This window comes from Lutra lutra, chromosome 5 (genome assembly GCF_902655055.1).
Source record: "Lutra lutra chromosome 5, mLutLut1.2, whole genome shotgun sequence".
In the NCBI taxonomy this organism is placed as follows: domain Eukaryota; kingdom Metazoa; phylum Chordata; class Mammalia; order Carnivora; family Mustelidae; genus Lutra; species Lutra lutra.
This window is the reverse complement of record NC_062282.1, coordinates 139,745,990-139,765,989: the sequence shown is the minus strand read 5'-3', so window position 1 is coordinate 139,765,989 and position 20,000 is coordinate 139,745,990. Positions and strand designations below refer to the sequence as shown.

The window sequence follows — 20,000 nt, the reverse complement described above, 5'->3', positions numbered from 1 at the left end:
TGCCAATGTAAATGTTAACGTTTTGAACTTGAAATTCTGTTTTCATTGATGCTGTGTAGGAAAGTGACTAACTTCTGTGTACTAATCTTGTATGCTTCTACATTGCTGTAAGTGCTTAGTAGTTCTGGGAGGTTTTTTTGTTTGGGTTTTCTACTTAGACACTGATATAATTTCTGAACAAAGGCAGTTTTATTTTTTCCTTCCCAATTTGTATACCTTTATTTTCCTTTTCTTGTCTTATCACATTGGGTAGAACTTTCAGTACAGTGTTGATGTCCCTGTTTTATTCCTGATCTTAGTGGGAAAGCTTCTAGTTTCTAACCATTAACTTTGATGTAGGGGACGCCTGACTGGTTCAGTGCATAGAGCCTGTGACTCTTCATCTTAGGGTTGTGAGTTCAGGCCCCACACTGAGCATGGAGCTTTTTTTTTTTTTTCTTTTTTTAAAAGATTTGTTTCTTTCTTTCTTTCTTTATCAGAGAGAGAGATCATGTACACACAAGCAGGGGAAGTGGCAGGCAGAGGAGAAGCAGGCTCCCTGCTGAGTAAGGAGCCTGATGCGTACTCAGCCCTAGGACTCTGGGATCATGACCTGAGCCTAAGGCAGTCACTTAACCCACTGAGCCACCCAGGTATCCTGTGGAGCTTACTTTAAAAAAAAAAAAAAAAAAAGTCGAGGTAGGTTTTTATAGCTATTGTTTCTTAACTTGATAACGTTCCCCTGTATTTTTAGTTTGGTTAGAGTTTTTATCATGCATGGTTGTTGAAACTACTCTGCTCCATTTTTATGTAGATGTGTTGTAGGCTATTTCAAATTTTTCAGTATTATAGATAATCTCATTGACAAACTTGGGAACAATTCTTAGGCATATTCATAATTATTTTCTTGGAATTCAGTTAACAAATAGTCATTGAGCGTTTGTGGCCCGGAAAGGAGTAAAAAAATTAGTAAACAAAAGAAGATAGTCTCCTTTCCTTGTAGAGTTTATAATTTATAAACAGTTAATAATTATAGTGTGGTAAGAGAAATTATGATAAGGGAAGTAGCTATTCTGTGGGAGCATGTAGGCCATTCCCCTAACCAGACTCAGCTAGAGGTGAGGTTGAGGTTGTCAGGAACATCTTCCAGAAGAAAAATGTATAAGCTTAGTTATTTTTAAATTCCTTCAAGTGAAATTGCTATGGTAAATTAGGAGGCCCACCTTTGTGAGAGTTGGAGACTGTAAGAATGAGGCTCCAAAGAAAAAAAACAAACACCTTCCCTTTAAAATCTATAAAGAATTGAAACTGGGGTGGGGTGGCTCAGGTGGTTGAGCGTTGGACTTGGTTTCAGCTCGGGTGTGATCTCCCATTTGTGAGATTAAGCCCCACATTGGGCTCTGTGCTCAGTGTGAAGTCTGCTTCAAATTTTCTCTCCCACTCGTACTCTTCTCTCTCTCCCAAATAGATAAAATCTTTTTGTTAAAAAAAAAAAGAATTGAAACTTTTTGAAAGGTGTTGAGAGGGGCACCTGGGTGGTTCAGTTGGTTAAGCGTCTGCCTTCAGCTCAGGTTATGATGTCCTGGGATCGAGCCCTGTATTGGGCTCCCTGCTCGCCGGGAAGCCTGCTTCTCCCGCTCCCACTCCCCCTGCCTTTGTTCCCTCTCTGGCTGTCTCTCTGTCAAATAAATAAATAAAATATTTTTAAAAAGAGAGAGAGAGCTATTAAGAAATGTCATTATGGAAGAGATTATGCTGAGTGAAATAAGTCAAGCAGAGAGAGTCAATTATCATATGGTTTCACTTATTTGTGGAGCATAACAAATAGCATGGAGGACAAGGGGAGATGGAGAGGAGAAGGGAGTTGAGGGAAATTGGAAGGGGAGGTGAACCATGAGAGACTATGGACTCTGAAAAACGATCTGAGAATTTTGAAGGGGTGGGGGGTGGGAGGTTGGGGGCACCAGGTGGTGGGTATTGTAGAGGGCACGGATTGCATGGAGCACTGGGTGTGGTGCAAAAATAATGAATACTGTTATGCTGAAAAAATAAAAAATAAAAAAAAAAAATGGCAAAAAAAAAAAAAAAAAAAAGAAATGTCATTATGCCATAGAGGATAGATTACTTAAAAAGCTTGAGAAAATCTTAAGAATTAGGAATGACTTCAAAAGAGTATCCTAAAAAAGTTTACTAATCATAAAAAGAAAAATTGATTATTTATCTTTAGTAAAATTAAGAATTTCTGTTCATCTAAGTCTACTATTAAGACAATGGGTTGGGGGTGGGCAGCTGGCTGCCTTAGTCAGTGAAGCATGGGACTCTTAATCTCACGGTTGTAGATTCAAGCCCCACATTGGGAATAGAGATTACTTAAAAATAAAAGTTTTAATTAAAAAAAAAAAAAGAAAGTTGAGGGGTGCCTGGGTGGCTCAGTGGGTTAAAGCCTCTGCCTTCGGCTCAGGGCATGATCCCAGGGTCCTGGGATCGAGCCCCGCATCAGGCTCTCTGCTCAGTGGGGAGCCTGCTTCCTCCTCTCTCTCTCTCTCTGCCTGCCTCTCTGCCTACTTGTGATCTCTCTCTGTCAAATAAATAAAAAATAAAACCTTAAAAAAAAAAGTTGAAACACAAGCCACTGATTGGAAGAAATTACATATCTCGCAAAGAATTTGTCTCCAGAATACATAAATAATTTGTACAAGTCACTAAGAACTATAGCAAAATGGGCAAAATACTTGATCAGACTTTTCACAAAAGAGGCTTATCAAGGGGTGCCTGGGTGACTTAGCTGGTGAAGTGTCCGACTTTTAGTTTTGGCTCAGTTCGTGATCTCAGGGCTGTGGCATTGAGCCCTGCATCAGGCCCTGTGCTCCATGGAGTCTGCTTGAGATCCTCTATCCCCTTGCCCCCTCTATCCATATGCATGTGTGATCTCTCTCTAAATAAATGAATAAAACCTTTTTTTAAAAAGGGGATAGTGGGGGGGCGGCGCCTAGGTGGCTCAGTGGGTTAAGCCTCTGCCTTCGGCTCAGGTCATGATCTCAGGGTCCTGGGATCGAGTCCCGCATCGGGCTCTCTGCTCGGCAGGGAGCCTGCTTCCTCCTCTCTCTCTCTCCGCCTGCCTCTCTACCTGCTTGTGATCTCTGTCTGTCAAATAAATAAATAAAAGCTTAAAAAAAGCGGGGGGGATAGTGGGGCGCCTGGGTGGCACAGCGGTTTAGCCTCTGCCTTCGGCTCAGGTCATGATCCCAACATCCTGGGATTGAGCCCCACATCGGGCTTTCTGCTCAGCAGGGAACCTGCTTCCTCCTCTCTCTGCCTGCCTCTCTGCCTACTTGTGATCTCTCTCTGTCAAATAAATAAATAAAATCTTTAAAAAATAATAAAAAAGGGGGGGATAGTTAATCTTTCAGCCATTTGCCATGAGAAATTGCTGGGCATCGTTGTTCGACAGGGAAATACAGATTAAACACTAGATACTCTGAAGTGTACCACCATAATGTCTAAACTGGAAAAGGTGGAATATTTTCAAAATGTTGACAAGGATGTGGAGCAATTGGTATTTTCATATGTTGCTGGTAGGAGTGTAAATATGCAGCCACTTTAGAAGATTGTTTAGTGATAGCTTCTAAAGCAAAAATGTTCGCCTATCCTGTCATCTAGTTTTTCTACTCATACATACCAAACACAAATTTGTTCACATGTTTATTAAAAGATACGTATAGTAGGAAGTTTATACAGTGTTGTTGATAGTGGTACAAAACTCAAATAGCCATCAATAATAGAATGGATCGATTGAAGTATATTTACACAATGGAATATTTTGCAGCCACAAGAATATGTGATACATTAGTACACACAACAGTATGGAAGTATTTTGAATATATAACATTAAGAACAAAAACAAAATGTATTCTGTGTGATTCTACTTTTATGAAGAACAGAAACAGGGAAAACTAATGCATGCTGATAGAAGCTTCGGTGGAGAGAGGATAAAGAATTAGAGTAGAGTTTCTGGGGTTGATAATAATGTTCTTTCTGCATCTGGATCAGTTTGATTTCTGAAAAATCCCTAGCTGTATGCTTTTGACATACACACTGTCATTTTTATGTGATTTTTTTTTTTTTAAAGCATTGGTTTTAACTATTAGAAGAAAACTATAATAAAGCTAAAAGATTCATAGTCTTGTTCTCTTATGTTGGTCATTACACTTTAAGGTTAAGAAGTACAAAAAACTGCCCGAAAGTTCAGTTGAAATGTAAATAAATGTTGGGGAGGAGGGCATTTTTTAAGTTTTAAACCATGGATATTTTATAATAGTTGTGTTAATTCAACTACTGTTAAACTTTTCAGTTACAGTAAAGGAATACTTTGAACTTCTTATACCTGCAACATGTTTTCAAGATGTGATTCTTTTTTTTACTTTTATAAAATAATCAGTGATATTTTATATGGCTGTAAAGCATTAAATTTTTGTTAAATATAACAACATGACAAAATTATTATCTTCAAAGGGATGACTGAAAAAGATTTTTTTACTCTTAAGTGACTTTTGTTAAGAAGGAAAATGAATAAAAATGTGGTTTTGGTTTATTCTTACCCTTAGAGGAGGTACTATGAGTGGCTGTTCTTGTTCTTTTTTCCCTTTTTACTAAGAGAATGTTCTATTTCTATAATCTATAGAGATGTAATTATAATAGTTAAACATACTAATCCATCATCTATTATTGTTTTTTTAACAGTCGAGTCCATCATCTCCAGAACCAGCCAGTTTTAATGCAGAAGATGTCAGTACAAACTCTAATGGCCCGAAACCTGCAGCGGTGGTGCTAGATGATGACAGAGAAGACCTTTTTGCAGGTAATTGTGAATATCTTTATTTTTTTAGGAATAGTCCACTCTATCCTGTTACAAGATATTTTCTAAAGCAAAACTGAAATTTTGTGTAAGGTGTGAGTGGTAGCTCTTCTTAGCAACTTGGAAGGACAGGAGATTTTCAGTTAGATAACTATGAAAAATATAAACTGTTGAGAGAAGGAAACCCGTGATCCTTTCTGGTTTTAAGCATTTGAAAATAAATCACGTATTATAATTCCATGTTTTGATCAGTACTTACTTTAAAAAACTAGTGGTTGTGGCATTCATACTTTGAGTAATACCAGTGATTGTAATCTTATTCCTTACAGGTGTCACAAGCAAAATTAAGCTCTGGATTTTAAAATCAGTTAAAATGTCTTTGTTTTAATAAAATACTTCAGTATTTACGACCTGTTGTATTTGACTTACTTTTGTGTGAGTAAATTGATGGTTGAGGAATTTATTTTCCTGGGAAGGACTTGGTGTAGTCCTACCTTTTAAAAAAAAAAAAAAAAAAGCCTTCTCTTCAAGACAATTACATCTACTTTAACATTAAAACTTGGATAAAAGTTAGTGTTTGGATATTGAAACAAATCTTTTTAGGATTAATGACTCAAAAAATTAAAGTAGTAAATTCTTGTCTGCTTAACAACTTAATTTACCTGAACTGGTTTTCACTGCATTAAAATTCAGTAATGTGTCCTTAGCTTTTATGGTAGTTGCATATTTGAACCATTCTCTATTTTTTGTATAAATGTGTTTGAAGATACGATTCTCTATCACAGAAGTCCATATGAGTTCCTGCTTGATTCATTTTTATGAGACGTTTTTACTACAGATGAATTCATGTATTTCACCTTGTCAGAAAAATTAAAATACCATACAAATACTAATTGTATTTCCCATTTATTTTTTAGTTAGTATTTACCTAACGACTTATAGTTTAACCAAAGTTATAAAAATTCATTTTTGTTTTCTTTTATGGACTTTTTCCCAGGCAGCCCTTAAAAGTTTTTTTATGGCATTTATGTGTTAAACTAAAAGACAACCTGAGTCTTTTCTCTCCTGAGTGGGTACTAATCTAAAATTGTGTACAATCCTATAATAGTATAGAGTAATACGTAGAAGTTTCAGATTATCCATTTCATAAAAGACCCTTTTACCTTGAAGTCTCAGAATTAATACATAAGGAGTATCCTAAAGCTAACAACAGAACGTTGTCAATGTTTTGTTGTTGTTTTCAGTAGCATGCACAAATGTTCGGTTTGCCAAGTGAGTACTAAACAAAGATATTTGCCCATTTGGCTTGATTAGAAAAGTCTTCATGTTTTACTCTACCTAGCAATCTATACTAAATACTGTCATTCAGTTATGGTCACCAGTGTTAGTATTTGCTTTAACAAGTGGAGGGGGGCGGTGCGCCTGGGTGGCTCAGTTGGTTAAAGCCTCTGCCTTCGGCTCAGGTCATGATCCTAGGGTCCTGGGATCAAGTCCCACATCGGGCTCTCTGCTCAGTGAGAAGCCTGCTTCCCCCTCTCTCTCTGCCTTCCTGTCTGCCTACTTGTGATCTCTGTCAAATAAATAAATGAAATCTTTTAAAAAAGGGGGAGGGGGTTTGCCTGGGTGACTCAGTCAGTTAAGCATCCAGCTCTTGGTTTTGATTCAGGTCACGGTCATGATTTCAGGGTCATGAGATTAAACCCCCTATTGGACTCTACACTCAGCGGGGAGTCTGCTTGAAGATTTTCTCCTTCTCTCTGCTGTTCCTCCCACTCAAGCTCACGCTATCTCTCACAAATAAATAAAATCTTTAAAAAAATAAGAGAAAAAAATAAAATTATTAAAAAATAAACATAGTCATCTGCTTCAGTTTCCTTTACTGTCTACAAACATAGAAATTTGTTGGGGGCGAGGGGGTGTACTCCATCTTACAACCCTGAGATCATGACCTGAACTGAAATCAAGAGTCAGATGCTTAACCGACTGAGCCACCCAAGCACCTTTTATGCTTGATCTTTTATCTTAAACTCAGGTACATTTCAAAATGACATCTTTAGTAGTTCTAAGACCTAATCTGGTCACTTGTATGTGAATGGATTAATACTACACTTGCCTCTTATTTTAATGCCTTTAAGCAGGTGTATCATTCATCCTCCTATGGAGGAGTAGGATTCTTAGAAACCATAATAAAGAGTAGCATATGTTATCAGGATGGTGAAGACTATTTTTCAGGTAATGAGGACATGTACTTAATTTATTTCCCCTGTATTAGAGGAGAGAATATCAATATTGCTCTAAGGATATAGCCATTTTGGTTGTAAAACCATGAAGAGAGTAGATAGAGTATTGGTACGTTTTGGGTAGCATTTCAGGAACTCTTCTGTCAGACATCGTATCGAAAGAGTTGGCATGTGACATGTTACTGTTAGAGCTTTGGCTACATAAGCTTGACTACACAGCCCCTCCACTATTTGTTACATCCTTCACACCGGGCTTTGCTGTACACCAAGAAACGATCATAAAGGAATAAGTGAGGGTGAGCAGATTGCCAGTGTTGAAATTGTTCTGGACTTTTAAACTTGTTTCTGCCAGGGTCCTTAGCTTATTTCACTTATACATTTCAGCAGACAATGCAGATAATAAGTTTAATGAGTAGTTCTTTGTTTAAAAAAATTCTTTGGTATCTATGTTATGAGTAAAACATTTCTTCCCTGGCATTGACATCATCAATTTATACTTGTCCTCCAAGTATCTCTTCCCAGGAGAAGTTCATCTTTATAGTTAAAATCTGTGGGGCATCTCCCGGAACTTTCAGGTCTGGCTTAAATTAAGATTTCTGAATTTGTAGTATGTTTACTTCACTAAAAGTTATGAGAAGCCTTTAAGGCAGACTGTATATTAGTATGCTAAATCTTAATATCCATTTTCATTTTTTTCTTCAGAGCAGCTTAATTCATATTTAGCTTTTCTTATTTTGAGGTTTCCTACTATTTATGAAACAGCCTATCAGAGTCCTTGCAAAGAACACAAAATCTGGTATCTGAAGTAAAATGGGATTGAAAACTTAAAAGTTACGTTATCTGTCCTGACACATCAATCAAGTTGATATGCCTTTCCCTTTGTCTCTGGGTCTGTTGCCAGTAACCGTACCTCTTTTAGAGATTTTTAGATTCCTTTGTGTTTGCTCCTTGTTGTTTTGCTTGTTTGTAGATAATAGCTCTCACACCTCCTAGCTCTGATACGCCGCTTTCTTATTTTATGTTGCTCATTAATTTCATTTCTTTAAAAAACAAACAAATACTAGCCATCTTAACAGCCTGAAAGCTTTTAGTTTTTTTATATTAGGGTCATTTATTGTGTAATTGTCTATTTTATATCTACCATCTGTTTTTCTTCTCTGGTTACCACGGTTGGAAAGATTTCTGGTTTAATATAAAAATATAAAGAGACCTATGTCAAGTAAGGAGATCTCATTATCATGAGAAAACCAGTAAGAGTGTAGATTGATAAAATGTTGACCTGTTTACATTTAAATGTAAATGTTAACATTATTTACCTTATTTCAGGTAAATATGTTGTTACTGCTATACTTTTTGAGGTATTAAAATGGATCACTGACTGCCATTACTACCTTCCCAAACCTCTAGGAATCTAAGAACCTCAGGTTAGAAACCACTGGTCTGATTCTGTTTCCCTTATAGCCCTCCTTTCTTTTCCTGTTATCAGTTCTATAATCCTGCAGAACTGTGGTTTTCTTTATGGCCACTGAATGTAATTTTTATTTTTCTGGTTTTGCTTTTTGTTTGTGCTGTTGTTTCATTTTTCTAGAATTCTTCCTCCATTTTTTGTCTACCCATTCAGATCCTCTCAGATCAGTTTCATAAACTGTTGCTGATTTCCCCCAGCCTAAAGTATTGTCTCCCATCTCAAATTGTACTGTTTGTTCTGTAGTTCATAAAGCAGTTAAATGTCTTATAACATTCTTTTTATTGTTCTCTTGGCTATTATTTGTCTTTTATTATTATTTAACATTCCACATGCTTGTGTCTTATTTTCCCAACTAGATTATAAACTCCCTGAGGGCAGGTATGATATTTTACGTTTCTTTGTGTTTCTCCGTTGCATTTAGCACAGTGTTACATAGCTTGTAGACGATCAGTTTATTGATTTGATTTCATTTTAAATAAGTTTAATACTAAATCTTTCAAGTGGATGAGCATTTTAATTAAAACTTAAGCAGCTATTTGCTTTGTGTCATACTCCTGTATTCAACTAATATTAAGTAATCTTTAGCAGTTAATTGCTTTAGATTACTAACTTTGTGGATTTTCCATAACCGATTTTTAATCCCAACTGGGATCGTTCTGGGCAGCCTCTTGCCATAAAATTTGTGTTTGTATGTATAAAATAATCATAATGTTAGCCTGAATAAACAGTTTTGAAAGGTAAGTTACCCCAAGCATAAGATCTATTACAAACCCAGCACAAATGAAGGGGGAATTATCCACATCATTGCTTTCCGGCTAGCTTTATCCTGACCACTAGTATAGATAATTAAGCTGACTTTCTGTAATTCTTCCTAAAATCAACAGTCCTCACTGTTGGTTTTAGAGTATTGATGAACAACTAAGGAAGGATTCATTAAATTATTTATAATAATTATTTTTAAATAACATTATTTTGATATTTTTTGTGGGCAGTCTAAAAATATTTTTCATAACTCATTAACTGCAGATAGACTATTGGGGTTTGTTATCAGTATCCTTAACTAACTTGTTTAATTTGTATCTAGAAGCCACAGAAGAAGTTTCTCTGGATAGTCCAGAAAGGGAACCTATCCTGTCTTCAGAACCTTCTCCTGCAATCACACCTGTGACCCCTACTACAATCATTGCTCCCAGAATTGAATCCAAGAGTATGTCTGCTCCTGTTATCTTCGATAGATCCAGGGAGGAGGTATGGGAAAATGTTTGTTCTAAATTGATATGTAAATAGTAAGCTTTTTGTTCCTCCCCCCAGCATCACTCTCCTATTAGTCATCTCCAATCAAAGCCTTCAGACCCTTGGGGGAAAGGTATTGGACTAGGAACTCAGCTGATTTGGTTTCTAATTTTATCTTCATCACATTTTAACCCACTGACTTCCGGCACATTATTTTTCTCCTTAAATCAAGGATTTTATCATTTGTGATCTCATGATGCTTATTTATGACTCTTAATATTTCTGTTAGTCAAATGAGAAAAATGTATGAAAGTGCTTTAAAAACTTTAATAAAGTGACATTTTGAGTAATTTTTTTTGATGAATCATGCAATAAATATTAGTGGTTATGTTGGCAGGGTATAGGATGGGTTGTGAACAGAGGAAGCACAAAAGGGCCTTCCTGTGAATAATGATGGTGTTTGTGAAAGTTAACTAAGCTGTATACTTAGGATTTATATAGTTTATGTTATAATTCAAATATGGTTTAGTTTCTTAAAAATCCATACAAGAAGAAGGTTATTTACAAAGAAAAGATTATGGTTAGAAAAATTCATTTTCTTTTAGACAGTCCTAGGCTATTAATATTACTCTAAAATAGTTCCAAGTTCTAACAATTTCTGTGCTCTCTTCTTGAAAATAAGACTTTCTTGCAGAGCTACTCCTAGGATTGCTTATTTATAATGGCGTTAAAAAGTGCTTCTCTGCAGTCTCGTAGGATTATCATTTTTCCTTCTTACTGCTTTTTTCAATGAAGTTTATAATGCTTTCATTGGCTTCAAAACAGCATGTGTTTATTAGGTTATTGGAGAAATCATGGTGCTAAAGATTCTAAATGTAGTTACTTCTACAGATATATAGGGTTCTACCAGCAAAAATAATGGCTACCTCCTGGTCATTAAAGAGTAGAGATACAACTTTAGAATGTTAATATTAAAATCAATTGAGGTGTTAGTTTAATGATCTGAATATGAAGACTCAGTTTAGAGAATAGCAACAACAACAAAAAAATCCTCAATATTCCTACAGAAAACTAAATCTGAGGAGTTGTGAGAACACAAGATTTCTGTAACTTCTTCAGATGATCCTTTTCCTATTGTCTCTGTGTGTGTTTTGTTTTTGTTTAAATATTGTCAAGGAAATACGGAAGCTTTATTGTTTTCAGAAACCGAGTGCTGAGTGTCTTTTTAAATTGTTATGACAGCGACTCTAATAAAAGATAGATGGTAAAATTGAAATTATTAGTGTTATAACAATTACATAAATTGGAATCTTTAACATAAAAAAATTACCTTTTCTAGATTGAAGAAGAAGCAAATGGAGATGTTTTTGATATAGAAATTGGTGTATCAGATCCAGAGAAAGTTGGTGGGTCAATATTTACTGTATTTTAAATTTGCTTATTTTCGATAAGTACCTTGTTTGTTAGTATACTGTTTTTCTTTATCAAGTGCAGTGTTAAATATTGAAATAGTACTTCTGTTTTCAAGCGTGTGGGGCTTTTTTGCTTCTCATTTTCTTTTGTTTTCTTTTTCAGCTTTATTGAGTTTATAATTTTATATATAAGATGCACAGTGTGATGATTTAATATATGTACACATTATGAATTGATAATCACAAGTCAGTCAGCATATTACTTCACATAGTCACCTTTTTGAGTGTGTGGTTAAGCTTATTATTTTTAGTAGTATTGTTTAACTTTTCTTATAGGTGATGGCATGAATGCTTACATGGCGTATAGAGTAACAACAAAGGTGAGTCTTTGCTCCTTTAAAAAAATAGTGAGCCCTCACCATGTGTAGTATGAGCTTACAACAGTGATTAAGGTTTAAAGGATTTCCTATCTTTACAAAGGTTACCATCCAGTGAGATTTCAAATAAGTAGTTACAGTGAGTTATGAGCAGTTTGTTAAGTGTAATATTCTCTAAAGTAGAGGTAAAATGTTCTGTGACTGTATGCAGGAAGGGACTTAATACAGACAAAGGTGGGGGAAAGTCATGAGGGGCGGGACATGGAGAAAGGAGAAGAATGCTAATTCCAGGCAAAGGGGTTTGCTTTTACAAAGGCCAGGAGTCAAGAAATCATTGTGCTTTCCAGGATCTGCAGGAAGTGGTGCCTACTGAAAATTGTTTGGCAGTGGTCCCCCTGTATTATGAACAGCCACTTTAAGGAATTCGGGCTTTATCCTGAATATAATGGAGAGTGTTTGAAGAGATTCAAACAAGAGTGTGGCACAATTGGATTTTTGTTTTAAAGAGATCTTTCTAACTACTAAGTTGGGAATGCAAAGTAGAGGTCCGGATTTCCATATAATTCCTTTGCAATTCCTAAAGGATTGTAGGCCTTAGATCTTGAAACAAGAGAGTGATCTATAGCAGTACAAGCTGCAAGAAGTAATATTTTATACTAAGGAAGGGATGAATAATGGCTTCTTGAGTTGTGTAGGAGAAGGTAGAATCAGTAGGGCTTGGATGTAAGGAGTGAAGCAGAGATGCCTGAGTCACTGATTAGAGGATCTCTGTGGTTGTTAGAGGGATCTCAGATAAAGCAGCACAGTTTGGATGGGCATGAGATTTGTTAATTCATTGAACAGATAATTATTAAACACTTAACCATGGGTCCAGCTCTGTTCCAAGCACCAGGGCTTAGTAGGAAACAATGTAGACAAGTGCCCTTCCTGCATGGAAGTTATGTTCCAGCAAGAGATGTGGTTGAGTTGGAGGTGGCAGCAAGAGTTAAGTGCAAGTATACCTTGGGCATTTTGATAACTTGGACTAAAGCTCAGAGGAGATCTGGACCTGAGGAAAAGATTTAAGAGTCATTAACATAAATGTAATTAGAGTTGATGGGATGAGTCAAGGATAGAATCAAGCAAACATTTTGTCCTTAAAGTAAGCTTCTGTTTAAAAACAAACAAAACAAAACAAAACACAAGGGTACTGTAGGTTTTTTTTTTCAGTTAGGAATATATCAACTACATTAGTGAGCTACTGTACATTCTTTTGCAAAGTAAACCAGTGTGTGTGTATATATATGTATGTTCACGGTTATGTGTGATACTAACTTCTAAAAAATGACTTAGTATTCAGAATCTGAAATACCTCTTCTTCACTTGTAGACCTCTCTTTCCATGTTCAGTAAGAGTGAATTTTCAGTGAAAAGAAGATTCAGTGACTTTCTTGGTTTGCATAGCAAGTTAGCAAGCAAGTATTTACATGTTGGTTATATTGTGCCACCAGCTCCAGAAAAGAGTATAGTAGGTAAGTATGAATGACTAAAAAAAACTTGTTACTTAGTTCAAGTTTTACTATAGTTTAACTATACAGATTAGAATATCATGATCTTTCATTATTGTGATAACTCATAATGTCTAGCGATACTAGAGTTTAATAAATATTCCATTTATGATAATCTTTCATCAACTAAGGAATGTGTAAGCTAATAGTTTTATTTTCTAACACCTTAGGATTTTGATTATTATATAGGATCAATTTAGGATTTGATTTATATAATCTAATGATGTTAAATATTGGGTCAGAATTTATCAAGTTGAAAGCAGTTGAACACCCTAACATTTTAGGGTCATATTACTACTGAATAGCACTCAAAAGATATTTAATATCAGTACCATATTAATGTCTAAGGGTTGGAGGTATTGACTTTCAGCTATTCAATGTCCAAAAAGAAGATTCCATCCAGTCTGAATCTTCTAAGACTATCACGTTAGTATATTTCATCTTTAATTTAATGTTTAAAAACATTTATTCTTGTGCAGTGCCTGGCTGGCTCAGTCAGTTTGAGCATGCAGCTCTTGATCTTGGGGTTGTAAGTTGGACCCCATATTGGGTGTAAAGATTCCTTAAAAAAGAAAATCTCAAAAAAAAAAAAAAATCTACCTGCACAAGTAATAAAGGCTTAGTTAAGAATTTGCAGAAGGGAGCACCTGGTTGGCTCATTTGGTAGAGCAGGCGATTCTTGATCTCAGGGTCGTGAGTTCAAGCCCACAGTAGGTATAGAGCTTATTTTTTAAAAGGGTGCTGGGTGAGGGTACCCCTGGGTGGCTCAGTCGCTTAAGCTCCTATTCTTGGTTTCAACTCAGGGGTCATGATCTCAAAGTCATGAAATGGAGCCCCTAGTCAGGCTGTGTTCTCATTGGGAAGTCTGCTTGAGATTCACTCCCTCCCTCTCCTTCTGCCCCTCCCCCCAGCTTGTGTGTGCACGTGTGTGCTCACACGTACTCTCTCTCTCTCTCTCTAAAAATAAAGAAATAAATCTTCTAAAATTTTTAAAAAGAATGTGCAGAAAATTACAAAAGAGGATGACTTCCATTGTCCCATTAAAAGACATCTGTCATCTCTTAAAATTTTGTAGTTTCTTTCCCCAGTGTTTTCTGTTGCAAGTTTTTATTTACTATACTTTGTCTTTATATGTAAGAGTATTCAGAAAATATAAAAATGAATTCTGCTGATCATTTAAAGGCATTTGTTATATTCTCTGTGATTTTTTTTAATTATCAAAAACTTTATAGGGGCACTGGCTGGCTCAGTTGGTAGAGCATATGACTCAATCTCAGTTGTGACCTCAAGCCCCACATTGGTGGTAGTTTCCTTAAATTAATTAAATTTTTAAAAAACTTTTTAAAAATGTGAAATAATAATAAACTCAATATTGGTAAGACAAAATAAGTTTAGGAGTGGCTTGCTTTTTGTTTTAGTTTTTATAGTCTTCCAAATCTCTAATTTCCAGCTTGATAGAAAATAGCTATTTTCTCATGTGTGTTTCTACATTCATTCTGTTGTGATATAGTACACATGTTGGTGAATGTCCATGGAGTTCTCATGAAAGAGAGTAAAAAGACAGTAGTTTAATATTATTATGAAAATAGCCTTTGGTGAACACTTCCCCACACCTGTACAAAAAAGGGTCTCAGAAACCTTTCTGGTATTCTGACCGTACTTTGAGAACTGCTGACCTAGTTAATGATCTTCTCTCCTCTAAACTTTTGTAGTGGTATCTTTTGGTATCCTTCTGTCTGTGTAGGGAACTTAAGTTTCATGTATCACAAATGATTATCTTTTTTCCTTTGACTTTAGTTGTGTAACTATTTTTATATATGAGAGGGAAAAAATATTTTTCTCATTTTGTTAACATGCTAACCTAGTCCTTAAACAGTGAACACCCCCCCCAAAAAACAGAAAATTGAAAAAAGTAAATTTTAGTGCCCATGTTTATTATATTTCAAACTAATATTTTGCCTTAGTCAACCTTTCACAAATTACTACAATATAATAAGTAGCATGTGTAAAGTTAAAGTAGAAGTGAGAAACTAAATCCTAAGCACATCCTTTTTTGACACCCTTCAGAGAGTTAATAGGGGCAGTCACACAATTTTGTTTGAATTACTCACATACATGGCCAAGATAGCCCATTACATTGTAAGGCTATCAGTTAAATTATAGGAATAATTAACATTTATTGAGAGTTTACTACAATGTGTACTAAATAATTTATGTGCATTCTCTCATGTAATCCTCATAGCAACTTTATGAAGTTAACTTATTGTTGTCTTTATTTAATAGGTGTCAGGAAGCTAAGATCCATCAAGGTTACATAACATGTCCCATTCCATTCACCTACTAAGAGGTAGAGCCTGAACTTTGAATGCAGGCCATCTTACTCTAGAACTTAACACCTTTAATCACTATTTTGTTCCTCCTCTAATTTTGATATTTTTAAAAATATAGTTATGGTTTGCTTTTATTTTTTATCCCAAATAGAAAACTTTCCAATTTAAAAAAAATAATCTAATGCTATGTTATTGTAGACCTGTCTAATGTACACTTAAGGTGGATTGAGTTGTTTCAAAATTATTTTTTGATAGACCACTTTATTCCAGAAAGGACTTGAGGCAACTACATATAATGCAGTTTTAAAAAAAAGAAAAAAAAGAGATCAAAATAAAGAAGTTCTCAGGAAAGATAAACATAGTCAAATAATAAGATGAAGTCAAGTTAAACATTTTCTTTTCAGTGTATGTATGCGTTCTGAACAATTACTAAATGTGGGTAAAAAATTGATCTGTGAACTTCCTGGCAGCCAACCAGGAAAGAAGCAGTCTTTTTTTTGGACTGACCATCAATTTTTTTTAAATCAAAATGAATAGGTTGTCTAAGAAACTGTTGAAATGTGGGAGGCCTTTTTGATTATGTAGGCAGTGGTTTTCAAGTGACAAACATTTAAAGTGGGATAGCAAAAAAGGAATAGTAAAATAGTAACTTGCCTTCGTTGCTGAAAAGTTTTAACTACCCCTAAAGGAAGAGGACTCTTTTCATTAGCTCTCAGTTGTTACCCCTTTATAAGTTTAGTTAATGTAAAAAAAACACCATTTCACTAAGTTTTTAGAAAAGAGCAAAAACAAAGTTGAAAAGTTGCAAGAGTTAACTGATTAGAGTGTTTTTTATTTGCCGCTTTGGCCTGTATTGGTTACCTGTGGGAAAAGTACCATGAGCACAAGATCCTTAAAGGGAAAAATGCAAAGAACTGCGTGGCCGTAAGATATCTTCAGGGAAACAATATGTGTAATGATTAACGCCCCACTTCTTTTGGTCCATTCAGAGTAGATAATTTTAGGTGCTTGGATTTTCTTTTTCAAAGTTGTATTTCAGAAGAACTATGTTAAACAAAACATTATTGAGTGATACGTTTATTTACCAGATGTACCAGCCTGAGTAAGAATAAAATATGTAAGCTTATTTTTAATGGCTTTGTTGAGATATAATCCATATGCCATATAATTTATTCATTTATAGTGTATGTAATTCGAGGCATCTGGTTGGCTCAGTTGGTAGAGCATGTGACTCTATCTCAGGGTTGTGAGTTCAAGCCCTATGTTGGGTGTAGAGCTTTCTTTTTTTTTTTTTTTTTTAAAGATTTTATTTATTTATTTGTCAGAGAGAGAGAGGGAGAGAGAGCAAGCACAGGCAGACAGAATGGTAGGCAGAGGCAGAGGGAGAAGCAGGCTCCCTGATGAGCAAGGAGCCCATGTGGGACTCGATCCCAGGACGCTGGGATCATGACCTGAGCTGAAGGCAGCTGCTTAACCAACTGAGCCACCCAGGCGTCCCAGTGTAGAGCTTTCTTAAAAAAAAATAATAAAGTGTATATAATTCAGTGTCTTATATATATAAGGCTTTTAGTATATTCAGAGTTGTGTACACACTACCACAGTTGGTTTTAGAGTACTTTTATTACCTCTTAGCCATCATCCTCTGATTTCCCCAAACCCCCAGCCCCATGCAGTCACTAATTTACTTTCTTTCTCTGTTGTTGTGCCTATTCTGAACATTTCATATAAATGGAATTAGACAATGAATGGGCCTTTGTGACAAACTTTTTTCACTTAGCATATTTTTAAAAGATTTTTTTAATTTAATTTTTTCCCCAGTGTTCTAAAATTCATTGTTTATGTACCACACCCAGTGCTCCATACCAACCACCAGGCTCACCCAATCCCCCACCTTCCTCCCCTCCAAAACCTTCAGTTTGTTTCTCAGAGTCCACAGTCTCTCATGATTCATCTCCCTCTCCTATTTCCCCTGACTCACTTCTCCTCTCCATCTCCCAATGTCCTCTATGTTATTCCTTATGCTCCACAAGTAAGTGAAACCATATAATGATTGACTCTCTGCTTGACTTATTTCACTCAGCATAATCTCCTCCAGTCCCATCCATGTTGATACAGAAGTTGGGTATTCGTCCTTTCTGATGGAGGCATAATGCTCCATTGTACATATGGACCACATCTTCCTTATCCATTCATCCGTTGAAGGGCATCTTCGTTCTTTCCACAGTTTCAGCTGTGGCCATTGCTGCTATGAACATTGGGGTGCAGATGGGCCTTTTTCACTACATCTGTGTCTTTGGGGTCAAATACCCAGTAGTGCAATTGCAGGGTCACAGGGTAGCTCTATGTTTAATTTCTTAAGGAATCTCCACACTGTTCTCCAAAGAGGCTGCACCAACTTGCATTCCCACCCACAGTGTAAGAGGGCTCCCCTTTCTCCACATCCCCTCCAACACATGTTGTTTACTGTCTTGTTAATTTTGGTCATTCTGACTGGTGTAAGGTGGTATCTCAGTGTGGTTTTGATTTGAAATCTCCCTGATGGCTAATGATGATGAACGTTTTTGTCATGGGTCTGTTAGCCATTTGTATGTCTTCTTTGGAGAAGGGTCTGTTCATGTCTTCTGCCCATTTTTTGACGTAATTATCTGTTTTGTGTGTGTTGAGTTTGAGGAGTTCTTTATAGATCTTGGCTATCAGCCCTTGGTCTGTAGTGTTATTTGCATTTTTTAAAGATTTTATTTATTTGAGAGAGAGAGGGCATGAGCACAGGGAGGGGCAGAGGGAAAGGGAGGAGACACCACTGAGCAGAGAGATGCAGGGCTTAATCCCAGAATTCTGAGATCATGACCTGAGCTGAAGGCAGACACTTAGCTGACTGAGCCACCCAGGCACACCTCATTTAGCATATTTTTAAGGTTCGTTCATGTTGTAGCCTATGTCAGTACTTCATTTCTACAGAATTGATGTTGAAAGAGCAAACAAGGAAAAAAAATCTGCATTACAGAAATGGTTAACATGATTTTTATTTTTTAAAATATGAAAGCATTTGTTCTTTCAAGTATCACAGAACCAGCAGTGATTAACAACTTGTTCTCAGACTCTGCGTTGGTGTAACATTTACAAAATTCATGGATTACACTTAATTTTTCTAATCCCGAAATGAAAGAACCTTAATTATTGCTTATAAGAAATGAAGATATTAATACAGGGATGCCTGGGTGGCTCAGTTGGTTAAGCATCTATCTGCCTTTGGCTTGGATCATGGTCTCAGAGTTCTGGGATCCCAGGATTGAGCCCTGTATAGGGCTCCTTGCTCAGCGGGGAGCCTTCTCTCTCTACCTCTGCCTGTCCCCCTGTTTGTGCTCTCTCTGTGTCTGTCAGATAAATAAATAAAATATTTAAAAAATCTTAATCGAACTTAAATTGCTAATGTGAATCTCTGTGCATACTGAAATGCAAACACATTTTAATTTACCAAGAGTGTAGCAAACAAACAGGTGTGGAACCCAAACAGGGGTGTGAAGACTGCAGACAAAGCTCACCCTCCGCTTTATCTAGTTTTGTGTTGTAAGTACTTACCAAGTTGAGATGTTAGTGTATTATGAGTTTTAATTCCTCAGAAGTATGAATACTAGTGATAAATTTAGGAGCATTTTTTGGTCAAGTTCAAATTTTAAATATATTTTAAATTATGCCGAAATGACTATAAAAGATGTTTACAATAATATAAAGTTATCATGAGTCTCATTCAATTTTTTTCAAAGGCATGACCAAGGTCAAAGTGGGTAAAGAAGATTCTTCATCCACTGAATTTGTAGAGAAACGGAGAGCAGCTCTTGAAAGGTAATTGTGGACAGCTGTGCATTATTACTCATGTTTTTTCTTCAGTAATAGGAGTCTAATTCTATTATATGGCACACTGTATTTTAACAATTTTTTTCACAGTACCATTTCATGACTGTTTACTAAGAGTGCTTTAAACTTTTAAGAAAATTCTTTTAACAACACAATACTATGTTCTACTTATATGAATCCTCATAGTGAATTAATATTTAGCAACAGTGTATCTAATAAAATCATACCTATTTTTGTACGCTGTGATATAAGCAATAGTGTAAACGCATGATTTAGTTGGAGATAGAGGTATCATGGGATGCCTGGCTGGCTCAGTAGAACGTGAAAATCTTGATCTTGGGATTGTCAGTTCGAGCCCCATGTTGGGTCTAGAGATTACTTAAAATCTTTTTTTTTAAAAAGGATGGGCGCCTGGGTGGCTCAGTGGGTTAAGCCGCTGCCTTCGGCTCAGGTCATGATCTCAGGGTCCTGGGATCGAGTCCCACATCGGGCTCTCTGCTCAGCAAGAAGCCTGCTTCCCCCCCCCCCCCCGCCTTCCTCTCCGTCTACTTGTGATCTCTCTCTGTCAAATAAATAAATAAAATCTTTAAAAAAATAAATAAATAAAAATAAAAAAGGAAAGAAAAGAACTAACGTGTCATAGTTGTCATCCACATGAGAAGTAAGAAACTGCCAAGCTTGTAAAAAGATACCATGAAACTTATG

The 20,000-nt window shown here is 36.0% G+C and overlaps 1 protein-coding gene across 1 annotated transcript in view; it reads left to right on the top strand.

Moving 5' to 3' along the window:
- The window catches only part of SNX2 (sorting nexin 2), a 53,488-nt gene that overhangs the window by 15,646 nt on the left and 17,842 nt on the right, over positions 1–20,000 (top strand). Inside the window, exons 2-7 of the mRNA XM_047729748.1 lie at positions 4,720–4,837; positions 9,627–9,790; positions 11,115–11,181; positions 11,524–11,567; positions 12,933–13,074; positions 19,205–19,283. Of these exons, the coding sequence (XP_047585704.1) occupies positions 4,720–4,837; positions 9,627–9,790; positions 11,115–11,181; positions 11,524–11,567; positions 12,933–13,074; positions 19,205–19,283 (614 nt within the window). The remainder of the gene's footprint in view (positions 1–4,719; positions 4,838–9,626; positions 9,791–11,114; positions 11,182–11,523; positions 11,568–12,932; positions 13,075–19,204; positions 19,284–20,000) is intronic.